The sequence below is a fragment of the Phyllopteryx taeniolatus genome, chromosome 9 (genome assembly GCF_024500385.1).
Source record: "Phyllopteryx taeniolatus isolate TA_2022b chromosome 9, UOR_Ptae_1.2, whole genome shotgun sequence".
Taxonomy (NCBI): domain Eukaryota; kingdom Metazoa; phylum Chordata; class Actinopteri; order Syngnathiformes; family Syngnathidae; genus Phyllopteryx; species Phyllopteryx taeniolatus.
In genome coordinates, this window is record NC_084510.1 from 9,013,815 (window position 1) to 9,036,353 (window position 22,539).

General features: G+C 41.7%; 1 protein-coding gene across 4 annotated transcripts in view; it reads right to left on the bottom strand.

The window, feature by feature from the left end:
* Window positions 1-22,539, bottom strand: part of cdh4 (cadherin 4, type 1, R-cadherin (retinal)) — a 224,228-nt gene that overhangs the window by 6,596 nt on the left and 195,093 nt on the right. For 3 of the 4 annotated variants that reach the window (XM_061785211.1, XM_061785213.1, XM_061785214.1), the window contains 4 exons: window positions 15,138-15,275; window positions 10,611-10,796; window positions 7,587-7,840; window positions 3,034-3,185 (listed from right to left, as the gene is read on the bottom strand). In XM_061785211.1, the coding sequence (XP_061641195.1) occupies window positions 3,034-3,185; window positions 7,587-7,840; window positions 10,611-10,796; window positions 15,138-15,275 (730 nt within the window). The remainder of the gene's footprint in view (window positions 1-3,033; window positions 3,186-7,586; window positions 7,841-10,610; window positions 10,797-15,137; window positions 15,276-22,539) is intronic. The other variant, XM_061785212.1, reaches the window with a different exon arrangement.

The window sequence follows — 22,539 nt, forward strand, 5'->3', positions numbered from 1 at the left end:
TCTCTGTTCTTGTCAAGTGCTTCCACTTCAAATTCATCCAAAAATCCATTGATGCCCCTTTCTTTGTTCACTGAGGGCACAGTTCTGCCAAATTCATGAGCATAGAATAGAGGAAACCTTTAATAAAACTGTTTCCATAAAGCTGGAAACAAAGTTGTCCAAAAGGGTATGATCAAAAAGTAGCACCCCATAATGCATGAAAAGTTTTTTTTTTTTTTTTTTTTTTGTGGGAATACCTACGGCGGCACGGTGGCCGACTGGTTAGAGCGTCAGCCTCACAGTTCTGAGGGTTCAATCCCCGGCCCCGCCTGTGTGGAGTTTGCGTGTTCTCCCCGTGCCTGCGTGGGTTTTCTCCGTGCACTCCGGTTTCCTCCCACATCCCAAAAACATGCATTAATTGGCGACTTTAAATTGCCCGTAGGCATGACTGTGAGTGCGAATGGTTGTTTGTTTGTATGTGCCCTGCGATTGGCTGGCAACCAGTTCAGGGTGTACCCCGCCTCCTGCCCGATGACAGCTGGGATAGGCTCCAGCACGCTCGCGACCCTAGTGAGGAGAAGCGGGTAAGAAAATGGATGAATGGATGGATGGAATACCTACGCTGGCGGCACGGTGGACGACTGGTTAGAGCGTCAGCCTCACAGTTCTGAGGACCGGGGTTCAATCCCCGGCCCCGCCTGTGTGGCGTTTGCATGTTCTCCCCGTGCCTGCGTGGGTTTTCTCCGGGCACTCCGGTTTCCTCCCACATCCCAAAAACATGCATTAATTGGAGACTCTAAATTGCCCGTAGGTGTGACTGTGAGTGCAAATGGTTGTTTGTTTGTATGTGCCCTGCGATTGGCTGGCAACCAGTTCAGGGTGTACCCTGCCTCCTGCCCGATGATAGCTGGGATAGGCTCCAGCACGCCCGCGACCCTCGTGAGTAGAAGCGGCTCAGAAAATGGATGGATGGATGGATGGAATACCTACGCTAAGTATTTTGAGGTATTTGGATGAATGTAAAAATGTGCCATTGAAGAATTCAATTGTCGGACTACAGAAGCTTTGCAGAAGGCCTCTGCCAAACTAGTCAAAGTAGTTAGCTGGTGGGTTTGCCTTTCAGATGTTAATATTGCTGAGTATTGTAGCTTGCTCTCCTCTCCATCATTAACACATTCCACTGTATTCACCTAAAACTTAACTTGAGACATTTTGAAGGGAAACTTTTAGTGAATATTTTTTGTAACGATGAAAAAAAATACTTTTTTAGAAGTATAGATTAATTGAAGGGTGGCACGCATCTCGTCCAGAGTCAGCTAGGATAGGCTCCAGCACGCCTGCAACACTAGTGAGGATTTGCGGTACAGAAAATGGATGGATGGATGGATAGATTGATAAAGAAAAAACATGAAAAATAGGTGCAATCAAGCCAAACCCATTCCAGAAAATTTACACATTTCAGTATTTCAATCTGCATTTTGGCAGACATACTCTTGGATACTCCCGAAAATCTTCCCTATTGTGCAGTGGCATGATTGATTGTTGAAGAAACTGAACTGAGAAACATTTTCTTGCCAGTTCATGATGCAGTTCATGCTGCTCAGTGTTCTAGAATACACACATTTGCACATGTTGTAAGGAACCAATTTGATTAGGATACCTTTTATTTAATCATGTGTGGGTTGACACTGTATTGGACAAATGATATACAGTACTTTAAAAGTGACAACTAGTAAAAAGGATATTGTCCTCCGTAGGCTGTGACATTCAAACAGCAAGACATGGACGAGAAAACTACGTGCTGCTCTGTTGAACAAACAGACTGCAGTGGTGTATATTGTTGCCTTGAGCCCCCCCGCGACCCCCCCACCACACACATTTTCAGGAAACTGAACTAAATTACTGATGCGGTGCAAGAATAGACAGTTTCCACCAGCAGCTCCTCAGTGTTACTTTAACACTCTTTTTTTCTCTGTCATAGACAGTAACTTGGTGAATCAACTATGTACATGCCAAAAGACCTCGGCCCCATTAAATATCTTGTTTTGATTGGATGGACATTTTGTTGCTTCCTTTTTTGCACGTCACTTCAGTAGAATAAGTAAAAACAATTTCAGTCAAAGTGTCTAATGTAGTCTTGTTGACACAATGCACCACAATCAATAGACAGATGACACTGAGTATGAGCTGGTGTGCTTCATTTCTTGGTGCAATAACAACACTTGCATCATACACAGAGAGCTAGCTGCTCTATTGTAGCTGTTAAACTCGTTGTACACTGTTGCGGTGCTGTTGACACTGACATTCATTTGAAAATTATTTGCTCGTCACAGGTTTAACAAGACTCACTCCTTGACATGCCACCACCGCCTGGTTGGCTATAGAACATAGCATCGTTCGTGGTATACCTTGGCAAAAACCTAATGACTTAAAAAACACATTGAAAACACTTTCCAACTACAGTAGTATACTGTACAGTATGTGGCTTCAATAATGCGACTAAAACGCTGACCTCCTTTGGGAAAATGTAATCATGAAAGAGTAGAAATCCCGTTTGCATGTTGTGCCCTAACAGGGTTAATATCGAGTATAGTGTTTCAAACACAGGCATTGTCAGAGTTATGGTCTTCATCAGAGGGCCGTTATCACTGTGAAAACCATATACAGTACTGTTATAACTTCATCATAATATTACATATACACAACTGCACCTGCATGTGATATTTTTTTAAGTATATTAACAACAAATTGAATCATAAGTCATGAAAAATAATGGCAAGCTAATAGTGTACAACTATGAAAACAAATGCTTGAAGAAAAATTCCAATTCCAATTCAGTGTAGCTTTTTTTGCCAAAATGATGAGAACAAATCCGAATTGCAAGAAACATGTTGGAGAAACATAATATTTAATTTAGTGGGCCACATAAAATGATGCTGGGGATTTGACTGTGGTCCACAGCAAAAGTATCAATAATGGGCTGCTCCATAAAAGGGACATCATTGGAAAACACATTTGTGGTTATACTAATCAAACACTGTCATCCTCACTTACCAGACTTACCATTGTCGAAGGCCAGAAATGTGGCCTCATATATGTTGTTTTTGACGTACATGGATTCTCGGTCAAGTAGGGCCATTGTAGTGATCTGACCATTGGTCCTGTTGATCCTCAGCCAGTTAGCGGGATCTGATAGCTTCGAGTACCTTTGCACACATATGTCCGGAAGAGAGACAATTTCATCATTAAATCCAACAGGAGGTTTCCAACACAATATTTACATTCCCCTCACAAACTATGAAGCTAACTTCTAAGTTGTGGACCACATCATGATATAATTGTCATGAGCTGTGCCACCGTAGTCCTTATGTTGGAGCTTGGGTGGCGATTTGCGCCCCTCTCGTCCTCTCTTCCTCACTCTCTCTCTTCCCAGTAATCAGCACCACCTCGGCCGCGCACCTGTCTGCAATCAGCCTACATCATCACCTGCGTAAAAGCCTGACAGATCCTGGAAACTCTGGCCAGAGTATTAATGTTCTCCCGTCGTACACCGGTTCTCACGTAAGCTACGCCAGTCCTCGCTATCCTTCTGACCTCTGTGTTTCTTCTTGTCCTCAGTGCTCCTTCCGTGTTCCCCGCCGTGTTGACCTCTTCCACCACGCCGCCAAGCCATCCACCTGTTCACGCCACCGCCTGCCGCACGTTCCCTGTCTGGACAACCCTCAAGGATCCATCTCCATATCCTCTTCAATAAACCTTTCACCACAAACCTCTCAGCCTCCGCTTGCTTCTGGGTCCAGTTAAATCATATCGTGATAGTAAATACAAGTACGTAAGTACTCACTAACATAGACTCAGACAGATTTGTGAGCAATATTCAAGAGATATAGGACTTTTGTGTACAGAGAAAAAGTCTTAGATCTTTGAGTTCAACTTATTAAAAATGGGACTAAAAACAAGAGTGTTGCATTGATATTTTTGCTCAGTGTATATGAAGAAATGGCCACAAACATATGCACTCAGTTGCATTTGCACGGGTTTGTTGGTTCAAGAGGTCATCTGACTGACATTAAGAAAAATCAATCGCCCCCAGTGGCACTCCCTACAGAGTGGAATGAAGCCGCTGGGCCTTGGAGGGCATGTGGGAGTATCTGGTGTACAGGGTCGATACTTGGGTGGCACAATGCCTGCTGCGTGTCAGCCAAATTAAGACGGATGGAGAACAGAATCAGTTATGAGGATGAGGGGGACCCAAGCAGGCGAGACAGACATTTTAGCACTCATTATATGATGACCTCTTCACACCACAACGGAAAACTGGGAGGTAACACTGTCCTTAAGTTTGGGCATGGAGGACCAGTTGAGAATGTCAGTGTGTAATGTTGAAGAAGGATGAACTTTGGTGAAAGCGCTCCCCGTGGACAAAACACCAGCAACAAACTGTGAAGAAACTCATTTCAATGCATTAAGAAGGAAAATTAAGTCTGGTTTTAACCTTCAAATTACTTTGGAATTAGTGATTTTGGGAGAAATAAACAGAGGGAGCAAGGCAAGCAAAACAAAAGAAGTGAATATTGGAATATAAAGTCATTTTTAGTCACGCCAACTCAAATTAATGCTGTGTCTATTGGATATGTGAATAAGTGTGCAAACCTGGCATTTTATTCTTCTTCTTTTCCTTTCGGCTTGCCCCGTTAGGGGTCGCCACAGCGTGTCATCCTTTTCCATGTAAGCCTATCTCTTGCATCCTCTAACACCAACTGCCCTCATGTCTTCCCTCACTACATCTGTCAACCTTCTCTTTGGTCTTCTTTGGTGTACTTCTCCAACTACCGGAGACAAATTCCTTGTGTGTTTTTGGACATACTTGGCAAATAAAGATGATTCTGATTCTGATTCTCTAGCTCTCTTGCCTGGCAGCTCCATCCTCATCATCCTTCTACCAATGTACTCACCCTGTCTCCTCTGGATGTGTCCAAACCATCCATGTCTGCTCTCTCTAACTTTGTCTCCAAAACATCGAACCTTGGCTGTCCCTCTGATGAGCTCATTTCTAATTTTATCTAACCTGGTCACTCCGAAAGCGAACCTCAACATCTTCATTTCCGCCACCTCCAGCTCTGCTTCCTGTTGTCTCTTCAGTGCCACTGTCTCTAATCCGTACATCATTGGTGGCCTCACCACTGTTTTATAAACTTTGTCCTTCAATCCTAGCAGAGACTCTTCTGTCACATAACACACCTGACACATTCCTCCACCCGTTCCAACCTGCTTGGACCCGTTTATTCACTTCCTGACCACACTCACCATTGCTCTGGACGGTTGACCCCAAGTATTTAAAGTCCTCCACCCTTGCTATCTCTTCTCCCTGTAGCCTCACTCTTCCCCCATCACCCCTCTCATTCATGCACATATATTGTCTTACTTCGGCTAATCTTCATTCCTCTTCTTTCCAGTGCATGCCTCCATCTTTCTAACTGTTCCTCCACCTGCTCCCTGCTTTCACTGCAGATCACAATGTCATCTGCAAACATCATGGTCCACGGGGATTCCAGTCTAACCTCATCTGTCAGCCTATCCATCACCACTGCAAAAAGGAAGGGGCTCAGGGCTGATCCCTGATGCAGTCCCACCTCCACCTTAAATTCTTCTGTCACACCGACAGCACACCTCACCGCTGTTCTGCTGCCCTCGTACATGTCCTGTATTATTCTAACATACTTCTCTGCCACTCCAGACCTCCGCACGCAGTACCACAGTTCCACTCTGGGTACTCTGTCATAGGCTTTCTCTAGATCTAGAAAGACACAATGTAGCTCCTTCTGACCTTCTCTGTACTTTTCCATCAACATCCTCAAGGCAAATAATGCATCTGTGGTACTCTTTCTAGGCATGAAACCATACTGTTGCTCGCAAATACTCACTTCTGTCCTGAGTCTACCCTCCACTACTCTTTCCCATAACTTCATTGTGTGGCTCATCGACTTTATTCCTCTATTGTTCCCACAGCTCTGCACATCACCCTTGTTCTGAAAAAATGAGCACCAGCACACTTTTCCTCCATTCTTCAGGCACCTTAGTATTGATTTTAACACAACTGCGCAACGATTTACTAATCCCCCAAGGCCCTAATACTGTATGATTTTTGTCAATTTTGCAGTTAAGAATTTTTTCTTATTTACTTAACATTTTCTAATTAACATCAATAACTTTAGGCAATGCCAGGGGTAATTTGTGGCTCACACAAAATTATGCATACATAGCGAATATAAGGAGGGATGTATGGATAAACCTATGAGCCACAAATTACTTTCTAGAGGGGTCATATGAATTATGTAGTGTTCCCAGGCACAAGTTAATTCTAATCAAGAATTCAAGGTATTCTGCAAACCTAATGAAACCACTGAGACAAACAATATACTGTATCCATGTCTTACTCTGGGATTTATGGGACTTTAGTTGTACATGTACAAAAAAAATAATGGACTCTAATTAGTAGAACATTTAAGTTATCTTGGGTTTTTTGGAAAAGGTTTTGTGTGTGTAATGAATGTATTTCCTGAAAATAATAGAGCTAAACCCACACCCCTATCTTTTTGAAGCGATAGCAAACCATAACATTTTCATGGTAAAAAGTAATGTATGTTGAGTAGGGTTGGGCATCGTTTGAATTTGAGCGATTCCAGATTTCATCGTGCCTGTTCTTTGTTGGTTTACACCACTTCTTCGTTGCTATTCGCCACATCTTCTTCGCGGCTGGAGGACTAGGCATCGAAACTGGGAACAGAAATTCTTTAATTTAAACGGTTCCGGGAGAACCGGAACGTTAGTCCCGGTTCCTATCGGTTCTCAATTCTCGATGCCCAACCCTAATGTTGAGTAGTCAGTGCAGCTTGTCCACCATGTGTGTGGAATGTGTTATAAAGTAATTGGAATAGTATGAACATGTGCACAGAGCTTGTGCAAGTGCAATGTTATCATTCATCCATCCATGTTCTTTACTGCTTGTACTTATAGTATTAGGGTCGTAGGTGACTTCGAGTGTATTCCAGCTGACTTTGTGTGAAAGGCAGGGTACACCCTGGACTGGTTGCCAGCCAATAGCAGAGCACATATAGACAAACAACCCTTCATACTCAAATTGAACCGCCAACCTCGGAACTGTGAGGGGAATGTGCTAACCACTTGTTCATTGTGCCGCCCATGTTGTCATGCTGGTGGAAAACAGTCCAGTTTGGAACGGAATTTAGTGTTTTTTTTTTTTTTTAACAATTTCCACGATAATACAATGCAATATGCTGCTTCCACTAAACCTAAATTTGCTCTAGATATGATTATTTATTGCTATGGATTTGAATGTGGGCCATGGTGGGTTTTGCATATTTCCCCCATGCTTGTGTGGGTTTCCTCCATTTTCTGCCTCATTCCACATTCTGAAAACTGCATGGTAATTGAAGACCTTAAATTGTCCATAGGTGTGAACGTCTGCTATTGACTGGAAACAGTCCTGGGTGTACCAGGGTGTGTTATATAAACCACATTCTTTTGTATTATCACATTCTGGAGCGGACCGTCAAAGTGAGAAAATAGTAATGACGCTGAAGTACCTGACAATCTGATGTACAAAGTGGTCCGGGTCCTGAGCAGAAAAGACCGTAAGGGTTGTCCCTGCCGGAACACCCTCCTCGAAGCGAATCATTTTGGGGTTAACGGGAAAGACAGGAGGCTCATTCACATCCTGAACTGAGATGGTGACTCCAGCTGTGGACTGAAGTGATGACTGAATGCCACTGGCCAAGTGGGCTTGGTTGGACACCACCACGGTCAGCATGAAGGCCCGGTTCATCTCGAAATCCACTGCCTGGAAAGGAAGTAAAGGGTAAGACAAGTGGCGAAAAGGAAAACTTAATTAAAACGAAGGGAGATAAATGACAGTGCCTGATGACAACAGCGTCATTGACAAAAGAATAATTGTACAAATTGTAAAGAAAAAATGGAAGGGCCAAATACAGTACTCAGATAACAACAGCTGACACTTCAGCGCAGGGGGAAACAGAGCTCAACCTCAGATTTATGTTACTGGAAAACAAAACTTTCACTGTGAGACCAAAAATGCTTCTAAATACAGTGGAATCTTGATAAAACGGAACCCGATATAATGGATATCCGATAAAACGGACCGTCAGGGCCTGAACAATGTGTCCAAAAATTGTTTCCATTTGTCACTTTAAATCCAGTTGACAGAATCTGTTAGTTCCAGAATCGGCCACAGTTGTTTACTGGTGATGTGGCACAATGCAGGCAGAGACTTGGACTGACGTATTTCCGGGTCACAGATATACAGTAATACTAGAGCTTCCCGTGCCTACGTGGTGCCCCTTTGAATGTGGGGCATTGGCATGGTGGCCATGTCACGATGGTTATACCTATTGTCTATTGTGCATAGAGCACATAGAGAGGTCGGCATGGCTGTGGCGTTAACTCTGAGGAGTACTCTTTGGAGTCTATTTTTGGTATAGTAACAGTTTTTTTTTTATTTTTTTGTCAAGCCGTTCGCCAATGGCAACAGTTTTGGAACTAGGAAGCACACAAATTCCCAACGGCTCATGAAAGCGACTCGCCTATGATGAGAACTGTACGTCAACAATGTCACCATGACCAAGCACACCTGTGTGGTAAATTTGGATAAAATGTGAAACTTTCAAACATTTTCAAGCTTTTTAAATATTTATTTACAATAACTTTGTACTGTACTGAGCGTTTTTGGCCATGAAAAAAAAACCTACCGTACAAAACAATAATTCTGTACTGTACAGTAATATGGGTGCATATTGCCTAAAAAAAGTGCTTTAATGTAACAGACAATCGGCTATATCGGACGAATAATTTTTCTGAATGTGAAGTTGCACAATGAAGTGGAGGTGCACAAGAAAATTCTCTTTTGGCACACTGTCCTCCGGCGTTAACAACAAGCAAAAGAGCAGTGAATGGGACATCGTGTGTGCGGCTGTCAATGCTGTGGGTTCACAAGAGCGCACACACGCTGAACTAAAAAAGACGTGGTCAGACATTAAGGTGGATGTGAAGCGGAGGACAGCTGCCCACCTCCAATGTGTGGGCAAAACAGGCGGAAGAACCGGCGCGGAGGTCCTCACCCTGTTTGAGGAGAGAATCGTTGCAATCATGGGTGACACTACTCTCACTCTCACTACTCTAATTACCCCCAAGGTAAATACCATGTATTTTTATAACTCACAACAAATGTGTTCTTACAGTAACCTACACTCAGCCTTATGAGATAGAGCTTCATGCGTAAATGTTGTATGTATGGTATTTGTAATAAATCTTTTGAATTCAAATGGAAGCACATCAGCATATCAAAGAGGATATCAAAAATGTTGACTCCTGTTTGATTACTCAATCAATTATTTTAATACACGAGAGAGGACACGCAGTCGCAGCCACGTGCTACATGTTCGGGGGATTTGTCCACCGTCCCTGGTGTCTCTAGTGTCACAGACGCAGAGGATTCCTCCAGCGTCCCTCACTGAAAAAAAAAAAGAGTCCTTTGAATTTCCTTAATTTGAACATGTACATCGGTTGCACATGATTAAAATGTGTTAAAAGGACATAATTTACCCCTCTTCTCCTAAAAAAAAAAGTAATTTGAACAGATTTTAATCATGTGCAACTGATGTGTACATGTTCAAATTAAATTCAAAGGATTATTTTTTTCAGTGCTGGCACCACTGGTGTCACAGACGCGGAGGATTCATCTCCCATTCCTGGCATCTCCTGCGGCATCCCCAGCGTTTCCGACGCAATTACATTCCAACAACCGGCTGCTACTGCCGGCCCGTCTGGCCGTGTCCTCACCCGTGCTGTGCTGGAGTCACAAGAGGAGACTGTGAGGGCAATAGGCAGCATAAATGATCTCCTTGAACAATTTATTGGCAAGTGAATTCCGAGTCCTTGCCACTTTTACATTGTTGAAATCAAATGTTGTCGGGCATCGGTGCTAATTGTTCATGTCTCTCTGATGTGCAGATTAATTATAATAGTTTCCCAGCATCAACTGTAAGTGTGGCCAAAGCACCAACAGCTGCAGAAACGTGCGTAGGCCAACCATGAAGTTGGCATGAGGCACCGCACATTTCCACGGTCATTTCACTCTTGATACATCTGAACTTTGCCGTGGAAAAAGAACGTATGCCACGTTTTTTGCGTGTACGCACCTTTGAGGCCCCAGGTCATTTGTAGACGAGGTGAAAAAAAACAAAAAAAAAGCTAAAATGTTTATGCACATTGCAAAATCCTTAATTTACAAATGAATAACTATGATTGTCATTTTTAGTTTTCATTATTTATAATTAACTAAATTATAATTAATTAATAAACACCAAAACATATATAGTGTATGTATGCAAAATTGTTTATTTGACTAATATCTTTCATTTTATGAGATAATTCCCCTAAACAGCTATTTAATGGGATAATGACTTGAATAAATACATTCAAACTAACCACTAAATGCTCAGTGGGCTGAATTAAAAACAGACTTTGTCCATCACTGCTTTACCGTCATGACCTTTTGTGCTCTTTGTAATATCATCATACATTTTAACACCCACCTTTATTACAGTCAGCATGCCCTCATTAGTGATGGGGTTTGTGCGGATGGTGAAATGTCCAGAGGGGTCTCCGCTAACAATGCGGTACACTGCGTTCCAGTTGGGACTATGTGGCTGATCCCTGTCCACCACCGTCAGGTTGGCCACGACCACATTCACCTTGTTCTCTGGCACCTCTCCAGAAAACTGCATGGCAAGATGGAAGGCGCAAGAGTAGAAAGAATGACAAAGCCCCACATTCATCTTATATTACAATGATAACATTTGAAACACTTGCTTGTATTGTCAACAATATAGTAAGTAGTGTTTTGGGATTATGTGCATGACATTTAGGAATAAAGTGACAGGCATGCACTACTCACAGTGAAGTCCATGTGTTGTTGAGACACACAGCCCCTTTCTTTTTGTAATTTTGCCAATTAAACATTAACATTTTGTGTATTCGTTCAAGCCACCTGTTATACATTTTACACACGGCTTGTCCTCATCAGGGTCTTGGGTGATCTTGAGCCTACAGTATCTAAAATGACTGACACCCTAGCCAATCACAGGGCACATACTGTACAAAAAACATTCACACTCACATTCGCACTTATGAGTGAGTTTAAAATCCTCCATTAATCAAACATGCATGTTTTTGGAATTTGTGAGGAAGCTGTCGAACTCTGAGAAAACCCACTCGACCGTGGAAAGAACGTGCAAGCTCCATACAGGAAGGTGTCAAACGAGGGTTGAACCTAGAATCTCAGAACTGAAAGGCAGACATTTTAACCACTCATGCACTCTGTTGCTATCTATCAAATCTGTGTCCTACTGTGGAATTCAATAAGTACTGTATACTGCAATTAAGGCAACAGGAGAAAAACTCTTTCCCTCCATGTTAAACTGCAATGTGAAACAAGTCCCTTTTGGAGGAAACTTAGTGACATGCACATGCACATTAAAGGGCTCTCATTTTCAAATGATAATCCATTTTTTCTCTTGTGAAGAGGTAAACATGTTTATGCAGTGTATCTGCCAGCTGCTGTTCACTAATGGCTTCATCATTATAGGGTTGATGTAACGTCTGAGCTACCCAATTCCTCTTCTCATCTCTTCTTTGCTCTCAATTCCCAACTTCCTATCATCGCCATCTCCTCCTCTGCCATCCCCTGCAGTACGACCTGGTCGATAAGCGACGGGACTAAACATTAAGAATGCACCATCCTCAGTGACCTATAAGTGTCTCCCTTTCATTTTCACCCAAAGCTTTTAGCACAAACAACTGCCTGTTTGGCCATGCTGTCAGACAGCCAAATGGAAGGTTCTCTCTCAGAGGCATAGACAATAATGCTGACTCTAAGTGAGGATGGTGTCCAAAATGGCAGCTGTCTCAACAGAAATTTGTAGTTCGGGGAATGAGTGCGCAGCAAACAATTCAATTGCAGTTAATCCTTACAAGGGTTTCGAGACCACTTTGGAAATGGAATAGTAAATCAAATTGAAGCAAAGTAAAACCTCATTCAAATGACATGCAATGTATTTACAACACTACTCTTAATGGACTACTGTGCTATTTAAACAAATAAAAAAAATATGAATAATCTTATAAATCAGTAACCCTCAAAAACTTTTGTTTTAAAGGCTTAAAAATTGCAGTGGAATCATAACGACTGAAAAATGTATGTTGCCACACTTATCGACACTGATTGCCAAGCTGGAACGCCACAGGAATCGATGAATTGAGGCCTTTGAGGGTGGCAATGTTGAGCATAATTTTTTTCCCTGAAAACATATTTAAAAGAAAAATAAACCCCCAAATATTTCCATTCGTCGAATACGAATGAACCAGAATAATGAATCAACACAAGAGGAACGCTATGTTGAGCAAAATCATTACCTGAAGCTCTCGTAGAGCGTTACCCGCTATCCCAGCTCTCCATTGAATTATCGGCAGAGCGCAATGGACTTTGCAGGTGCTATACGATTGGTTTGTCCCCACGACATCTGTTATTTTGTTATGCATTATTAACCATTTTAAAGTGTTGACAATAGACCGCTCCACTGTCTGAGAAATGTTGTAAAGCCCTGCCTCTTACCTCATTCTGCGGAGCCATATAGCATAATTATTGCCTCAAAAGACAATGAGTGAGTTAGATCAGATACATTTGAGTAAGCTTGTTTTGTTAAAAAAAAAAACAGATCGCCGTAAAGGAACTAGATCAACCAGTCAGCTCATTGTTTTATTCATTGCATCACTCATGTCTCTAAGATCTTTGGGAAGATGATGCAACTCAGTCATTTGCTTTTGTTAAGTATTAAAGTCATTTTGTGTGGTTTGTGATTCAGGACATCTCGACTGTGATGCAGATCTGATAACCGCTGGACCCCCGTGCTTCCCCTGTAACATAACCCATCTATTCATTATCTATACGGCTTATTTCGTTGAGGGTTATGGGTAGCTGTAGCCTATCCCAGTTGACTTAGGGCGAACGGCAGACAGACAACCATTCACACTCACGCCGTCACTCAGGGGGAATTGTACCCACACTGCCTGAGGAAAGGCAGGCGAGTAAACCACTACACTATCAGTAAGCTCCTTTCCATTCCTGCTCCTTTTAAACCCATACCAAAGTGTGGAACAAAAGTCATATTTCTTCATCCTCTTTCAGGTATTTCGACGCCTCAGTTTTCCGGATAAATCACAAATCATGCTCGGTTGGGTTTGCTGTATTCCTTTGATGCTTTGATTACAAGAGCACATATAGAAACAAAGCACTAATGTTGACTTCCAATTAAAATAGACATAATAGTTTGCCCTTTTGGAAGAAAATTCAAGTTACCCACAATAATGTTGAACTGATTCAGGTTTTGTTGCATGAATTGGAACAAAAACAAAAGGCGATACGGAAGATGTGATCTTTATCATGTTGTAATAACATTAGCGGGTAAGGTAAAAGCATTCATTGATTCAAATAATGCTTGCCAACCAACCATCAGAAGTTACTTTGGATGCAACACGTATTTGTTTGGATTTGGAGCTTCCTTACACCTCGACAATAGGTCTGTTCCATTTTATTATTCTGTCAGCCTATCACAGGAGAAGCGGCTCAGAAAATGGATGGATGGATGGATGTCAGCCTATCACAGCTGACTTTTGAGGAAAACACTGCCTTTTTTTTTTTTTAAATCTAGTAACACTCATGTTCTTGTATGTACCCATGCATTTATAAATGGCATCACTTCAATGTACTCACAGGACACATCAGAGAATTAAGGAAAAGGTAAAGACCTTTCTTTTTGATCAAGTTGCTGTATTTGATCTCATTGGATACCACAGATTTCTAGAATGAAGTGACAAGCGAGTTTATGCTGCACATGTCATAACTCGCAACAGCAAAACTCTTGCGTGTTTGTTGATGCGCTACAACACTACAGTTGGCTGCGAGAGTGAGGACTGCAGCGAGCCACACAGATGGAGGACAGGGCAGTTGTGCGAGGAGTGACAGTCTTGTTTGGTGAGTTCTAGCACTGACATCTGGGGAGCTCTTATCAGAGCAGGCGGCTGGAACTGTCCTGGCACATGCGGGGGACGACAGCGAAGCCAAGGGGACAAGGATCACAGTGTGTGATGCTGACTCTGCTTACTCTGCCTGTGTGTTCTGATGCAGAAAACAACTGTATCTCTTCTGATTCTCAGAATACACGCTATATACTGTAAAATAAGGTAAAGATATGGGATACATGTGTGTAAAAATACAAAACAATCACATTCATCCTCAAGCTGTGCTTTGCTCGCCAATAACACAAATACGTCTGCCCCTGTATTATCGTCGCAGTGTTTCATGAGCTGTCACTGTGCTGTTTTCAGTGCCCATGCTTTTTTTGTACTCCATCCATTTTCTACAACGCTTATCCTCACTAGGGTCGCGGGTACGCCGGAGCCTATCCCAGCTAACTGTGGGCAAGAGGCGGGGTACACCCTGAATCGGTCGTCAGCCAATCGCAGGGCACATGTAAACAAACAACTATTCAAACTCACATTCACACCTACGGGCAATTTAGAGTCTTTAATTAACTTGCCACGCATGTTTTTGGGATGTGGGAGGAAACCGGAGTACCTGGAGAAAACCCACGCAGGCACGGGGAGAACATGCAAACTCCACACAGGCGTGGCCGGATTCGAACCGGGGTCCTCAGAACTGTGAGGCGGATGTGCTAACCAGTCGTCTACCGTGCCACCTTTTTTTTGGACTGTATACAGTATTTGTTTACACTACATGACTGCTTTTCACTCATCTAAGCCTTCCCAAATGTATAAAATAAAACTCCAGTGTTGCTACTATAACAGGATTGACAAAATTGACAAAATGTCCTGCATTTACAAGGTAAAAACTGTTTTATTTCTTGCTTGTTTACCTAATTCATTGCGTTAAATGTTGTGTGAAGGCATTATGTAACACTAAAACCTCACCGGGACACTTTTACTATCTCACAGGAAATTATAAATATCACTCATGTCCTACAGTTTCTTAGTTTTGGACTCACCGTCCTGACAGTCAGTTCTGGTGGATTGTCATTGATGTCGGTAATGGAGATTAGGGCTGTGGCTGTGTTAGACAATCCGAAGTTTAGGTTTCCCTCCATGTCGGTGGCCTGGACAATAATGGTGTACTGGGAGACTTTCTGGAGAGCAAAATGAAGAGAAACAACCGAGGTTAAGAGTGAAAGGTCAACAAACATGTTCTTACAGAAAACACAGTTTAACCTGAATGGCAAGCCTTCTTAACATTTAAAAGGTAAGTTTGACTATCCGGAATTAACATTGTAGATATCAACAGCATCTTTCTAAATAGTTGTAATTACATTTTGAATAGTTGGTGTTTTCATTCAAGATATCTGTAACAGAATAGCGACTAGTCAAAATGACAGCTAGAGATAGTTGTAATTCAGTTGTGCCTAATCAAAACTGATATCTGCAAATTCATTTTGCTAAGGACAAATGACATCACTTTTGCCTTTCATGTGTATGGAGTTTGTCATTACAGATACTGTATCTACTATTCAGCCGCCAAGACCCGCGAGTGAATTACGGATTACGGATGAGTTATCTGTAACTCCAGTTTGCGATATCTATAATTTTATTCTGATTAGTAAAAAAATTCAGTTCCAGATATCTACAACTACATTTTGACCAGCTAAAACTTGATTTAATATATCTGAAAATCTTGGAATTGAGGTGAGTTAATGATATCTTGATTTGGAATTATGACAAGTCAAAATCAAATTGTAGCTATCTCGAACTTGGGTTCCATCGCAGAGATCTGTAATTCACACAGCAGATATCTGCAAAGGAATTGTAGCTATCTTTGATGACAAACACAATACATACGAATGGCAAAAGTAACATCATTTGTACAAGGAGATATGACGTTACAGATATCTAAAATGACATTTGTGGAAAGGAAATACGTTCTTACGGAGATCTAAATTGTTCTAGTTGACTAGGCAAAACTGAATTACAGATATCTGCAACACGTAGGGAGTCTGGCTGTTAAATCTTAAGAAGGCTTGTCCTAAACCAATTCCATATTAAACTGGAGCACACAAAACAGTCACTCAATGAAAGAGCATCTCCAGTGGCTCAGTGTGGAGGCTGTCCATGGTGCTGAAAGTTAACCAAGAAGACAATGGACCTCACTTACTAATAAATGCTTAAAAATGCTCTTGCTCTTTGCACACAAGTTGAGCGTACGTGCAAAACCACCGTCGGATTCATGACGTGCGTACCGGCCAATTTTATTCTCACCATCACACATAACTTAGTGAATTAGAATTCATTCTAAATGATGAGCTCATGCCTGCAAGCTGAAACCTGCATGTAAATGAACATCTTTTTGATGCAGCTAAGTGCAAGAGATGACCCCAAAATGTTCATAGCTTTCTTAACCTTAACCCTATTTTCAAAAGGTTGGTATCATCGGAAAACTTGCTAAAGACAGAAACTGACAACATATGTGGCCAGCCGTGAGAAAAACAGCAACAAGTCTCCTTGTAAAAAAAACTGCACATGAATCTGGTTCATATACTTCTCGACAGCTCCACTATATGGATCGCAGACACATCCCACTCAGCAACTAACAATCAATCGTTGGTTGGGCTAGCTTAATTCCACCTGGATCTCAATTCTTCATATGTTACAAAGACATTTTGGACAAATATACGTACAGTATGCTTCCAACTTCCAGCTGTGGGAACAGCTGCGGGAGGGGTCTTTTCAGTTGCAATACTTCAGGTTAAATGGACCCACAGACACACACTCAAAATCTTGTACTCCCACAAGAGTGCAAACGATTAAAGCTTCAAAGTGGAGACCAACTTCACATTTTATTCCATTATTAGTTCCTGTGGGTGGATGTCCCAATATTTTTGTTTATATACATGTAGTTTATATTCTACTATATATTTCAATTAGAACAGCTGGTTGGTGTATATTACGTGTAATACATATACTGTAGCATCATTCCAAATCAACCAAAGTGTCTGTGTCTTTCCAAAGCAATCATTACAGTATACATAGCTACTAAGTGGTCTCTTTCTAAGTCTACGCAGTCATCCAATTTGTCAGGGCCCAGAAATCGAGTAGGAGAGATTGGACATCAAGGACAGGTCAGTGTCAGCAGAGCCTAAAGCTTTGTTGAACATGTGCAGTGTATCTCATTGATAGTCTGGTGTTGCCAAACTAGTTTTGCCTTCGTCATCCTTGTGTGTGTGTGTGTGTGTTTTAAAAAAAAAACTTCTCTGTAAACTACTGATATCAGGGACTGTCAGAGGGAAGAATAATAAAAGTAGTTATTTTTGTAGAAATGGGGGAAGGACGGGGGCAGAGGTCGTGACATCATGGTCAGGTAGTGAGGGCTTTTCGCTAAATTTATTGGGTGCTTTTGGTCAGTCACATTCTGAGAATTGTTTTATCCCTCACAATTTTTCCACGTCACAACCTCACCTCATCTCAGTCTCTTGAACTCGCCCTACGTAAGTCTCATTCTATCACCCAACATTATTATTATTATTTTTTTTCAATTAAAGATGCATCTTATTTTAGATTCATCTACATCACCAAGACAGTTCTAAAACCCAACCGCAGGCTCACCATGAAGTGCAAAAACGCTCATTACGCCACACTCCAAAAAATCGTATTAATGATTGTTCCAACCTGACCTATATCAGTGTTGAAATATCAAGAACATATCCCCTTCATAAAGCACTTCATATTAAATGACTGTCTTGGCAGTCTCATTAAGAGCCAGTCACATACATCGATACAAAGATTGCGGCGCAAACAGAATATATTGCCTGAGGAATAATTTCTTTGTGGACTGCCAGCACGTGGAGCTCCCATATGGTTGTGGATGAGAAGGATGCAACCTCTCACCTGCAGGGTTTTTATCTCTCATCAAAGGGTAGTTGGGTGTTTATGGCCCTTCTAGTGCACAGATGCATATCGACACTGATGGTCCAGTGAGATGGAACAGGTGGGAAATGAAACACATGCACGCAAACCTACAGATCCAAGTGCACTCTATTGTCCAAAAGCGGCCAAACAAGCTAGTAAGAGGTTCTCTAATGAGTCCTGTAGAAATGCTGAACAGTTCAATTAGTGTTTTAGGCCGCTGAAATCTGACTTTGAAAAACTCTTACCAATGTTCTACAGTTCAGTTTTCAGCATAACTGAAAGTTGACTTGAAATTTGTTGATTCTTCTATTGATACATGACATCAGTGTGGTCGGTTTATTGTTTTTGGCTGTTCCTTATAGTCAAGTGAGACATTAGGGAGCAACTCCACCCTTTGTCGCTATTGTGCATTTTCCAGAAATTACTTTCTTGGGGCCAAAATGTCATTCCTGATTTTTTGATCGCCATTGGTTAGGTGAAGATTTTTGTTTATACTTGAGTATAGGGTAAAGTATTATGTTGGAAAACAGATGTGTATGTGTAAACAGCCTTAATCTGTGGAGAATTAAAGACAAAAGAAATGCCAAACATTGAGGCACCGCACCCGCCTAAGCCCTTTTAATGATCTGCTGTGAAAGCAGGGAGCAGGCGGAGGAACAGTTAGAAATGGGGAGGCGTGCATTGGAAAGGAGAGGAATGAAGATTTGCTAAAGTAAAACAGAATATATGTGCATGAATGAGGGGGAGTGGAGGGGGGAAGAGTGAGGCTACAGGGAGAAAAGATAGCGAGGGTGGAGGACTTTAAATACTTGGGGTCAACAGTTCAGAATAATGGTGAGTGTGGTCAGGAAGTGAAGAAACGGGTCCAAGCAGGTTGGAACGTGTGGAGGAAGGTGTCAGGTGTGTTATGTGACAGAAGAGTCTCTGCTAGGATGAAAGGCAAAGTTTATAAAACAATGGTGAGGCCAGCCATGATGTACTGATTACAGACAGTGGTACTGAAGAGAGAACAGGAGGCAGAGCTGGAGGTGGCGGAAATGAGGATGTTGAGGTTCTCTCTAGGAGTGAGCCGGTTGAATAAAATTAGAAATGAGCTCATCAGGGGGACAGCCAAGGTTCGATGTTTTGGAGACAAAGTGAGCAAGAGCGGACTTCGATGGTTTGGACACATCCAGAGGTGGGGTACACCATGGACTGATTATCACTCCAAAACAGGGATGAACACAAGACTGAAATTCATTAATATTCACACATTGGAGCAATTTAAAATAATCATATCACATACATGAATGTTTTTGGACTATTACAGGAAACGGAACGATAGCAAACAATCAGACCAAACACAGGAAGAGAATACAAATGACAAAAAAATGGCAGGAACCTGAAACCCTTTTAACCTAAGGGTACTATTTACGCACTCTGCTGGCCTAGCTGACATCACTACAGCTAGTTCACAAAATTCTATTTGAGTGTGTTCACATACCATGTACATGTTCTAAAGTAAGGCTGTGCCAATGATGACATGTATATACGATTACTTGTGATGTAACAGATAATGGCAATGATTCAGGCCATTTTATACAGTACACATATACATTACTTGATGGGCAAGGTTCAGTAAATACAGTACGTTATTTGATGTTAACACCATTTTTGTCGCAATAGTAATAGTATCATCATTAAAAACGCAATGGCAAATACATCAGTTTTGATTATTATTATCATCTGTCAAGTTTAAATCAATAATACCTCCAATATAGCTACAATGCTTCATTGGGTTTAGTTGAATTCATTTAGCACACACGTCAGTGTGAACTGAAACATTTCAAGTGTGCAAAACAACAACAACAAAAAAACTACCAAAAAAGTGCAGGCATATCACATAAAAATAGCTCTGGTCACATACTGGATAAAAAAAGACTGTGAGTCACACATCAATGTAACTGCTACAATAAAGCAGACGGCGCAAGATTTAGTTAATCATCCTAATCAGCGTGACCATACAGTAGACAGGACACGATAAACAGGAACAGGACAACTACAGCGTACAATCTTTAAAGAATGGGAACTGGGAAGAAAGAGAAATGGAACAAAAGTGACAAGGACACCTTTTTAACCATGCTGTGTGTCTGGTCTCTTTTCCCTCATTAAAAAACAAATGAGAAGACTACTCGATTACAATTGATCAAAACAGTACAAACCATCAGTGAAAGGCTTTTAACATGTTGTCCAATAAAAGCCTTTTGGAATGAATTACATCTCAGGTCACATTACACCTTAGAGAGTGGAGAAGCAACAATCAGTTTGTTCCACAAATTCATCAACCCAACTTAAAAGGCATCATAGATAGCCAGGTATTCAGATATCTTGAGTATTAATGCATCTGGGCACTAAAGTGTAAATTTATAACAAATGTACTTTTTAATGATTGTCTCTGCAATGCTCGCCCACCTAGACATCTTTACAAGGCAGATGGTTTAAGTTGTTGGCTGTCAACATTTTTTATTGTGTACGTCATTCAGCGGCCCGAAAGGAAAACACTGGCTTTGCAGACACGGATGAGGAGCGAAATGAGATGAAGCAGCACTTTCAATCTCCCACACCCCTCCCTGACCCATTGGAGCAAAGCCCGAAGCAAAACTCACTCTCTACTAGCCTAAATGCCATACTCGTCTTACGGACAGGGTGAAGGCTATTGTCAATATTGGAGTCAAGCCCACACCACGCCAAGATCTTCCTCGCCTCCCCCCTCGCCTGAAACCACCGTCCACTAAGATGCGAAGTAAACGCAGGCGTTCGCGTTCCGTTGTATTCTTTTCCAAAATTAATTACGCTTTTATCCAAAACCAATATACGCTACACAGTTTATATAAATTGTCTACACACCCCTGTTCAAAGGCCATTTTTTTCCCATCTAAAAAAAGACACAGAGATGAATCATCATGAATCTGTAAGATCTGACTGCAGAAATCATAGAAAAGTCATGAAAAGCCTACCAGAACAGTTGAACTTTATTTGGGGTTAATTAGAGGTACTCTAAAAGGTGGCAGGTGTGGATTAAATACCATTTAACATTTTGAGTTTGAATGTAATTGTTTCATTCTGAACACGGCCAGTTATTGGAAGTTATGCACACCTGATCTCAGCTGTTTATTCTTGCTTCCCCTCTGGAAAGGATTTCAAACTTTTCACTAAGTTTTGAAATGATTTTTCTAGGTCTCATTTTTTATACCACAAAATTTCATGCATTTCAACAAGGGTGTGTAGACATTTTATATTGACTGTAGGTCCATTTGGCAAGTTATGTTGTGTGAGTTCATAAGTACCAGAAATACACCTTAACATGATAACTAAAAATAGAATCTACAAGGGTGTCATGTGTGTGTGTGTGTGTTCCGGCTTTTGTCTTCCCCCCCCTGTTTCACACACACCTGCTCCTGTGAGCATCTTCACCACCTGTGCCTCGTTCACCCTAATTACCCCTTGTATATAACCTCGTGTCTCATTTCCTCTCGTTGCCAGTTCGTTGTACCTTGTTGTCGCGTTCCAGCATTCCTTGTTTCCACGTCATAGACTCACAGTAAGGCTTGACCCTGTTCCGATTATCGACCTTGCCTCTTTGCCTCATGTTTTTGGATACTGTTGCCTCTTTTGGATTGCCTGCCTGTGTACCGACCTATGCCCGTCTATTAAACCTCTCTTTTTGGAAACTGTCCATCTGTTTTGGAGTCGTGCATTTTTGGGTCCTATCCGCTGTTCCGTTCATGACAAAGGGAGTGCGAACAATGGTTGCAACAAGAGCAAAAAGTGTAGCAATTTCCCAGAAAAGAAAGTTTGTGAAAAAAGGTTCAATACAAAGTTCACAGAGAACAGAGAACATATATTTCAGCTCTCTTGATTCAATGTTGGCTACAAAACAGCCTCAGCCACCTCCATGCATCATTACTCCTCATTCAGCAACCTACTCGAAATTCTCCAGTGGATTTGCTGGCTTGCTGCTGGAGCTTGGATGCTCTGCTGCAAGTTAACATAACTCTGACCCTCATACACAATACAGCCCCTGGCCCATTTTAAGGATGCAGACTCACAGCATTATTTTCCAGGTGGAATCCAAAGACACGAATATAGCCAGATTGTGGGAACTCATCCCCTGCAGACAACACAGGCCAAGAAGTCCTGCATAGAGTTGGCATCAGCAGCGCGGCCAGTCTGGCAAAGAGCTACATCACATCATGCCACACCAGACCGTTTGAGGCTGGTACTCGGGGGGATTTAGACATTCGGAGGTAATGAAGCACAGCAGTTCTATTTTTCCAAAGCTGCCACTGCTTACAAAAAGGGTGCAATCTTGCCAGCTGTGGAACCAAGATGTGTCTTGAGCATACTGAGGATTTTAGCCATATGTAAATTAACTTTATAGAGTTATTAAAATGAGCAGTTTGCAATTAGAAAAACAATTTTCATTACAACCCTCCACCCCCAAAAAATGGACAA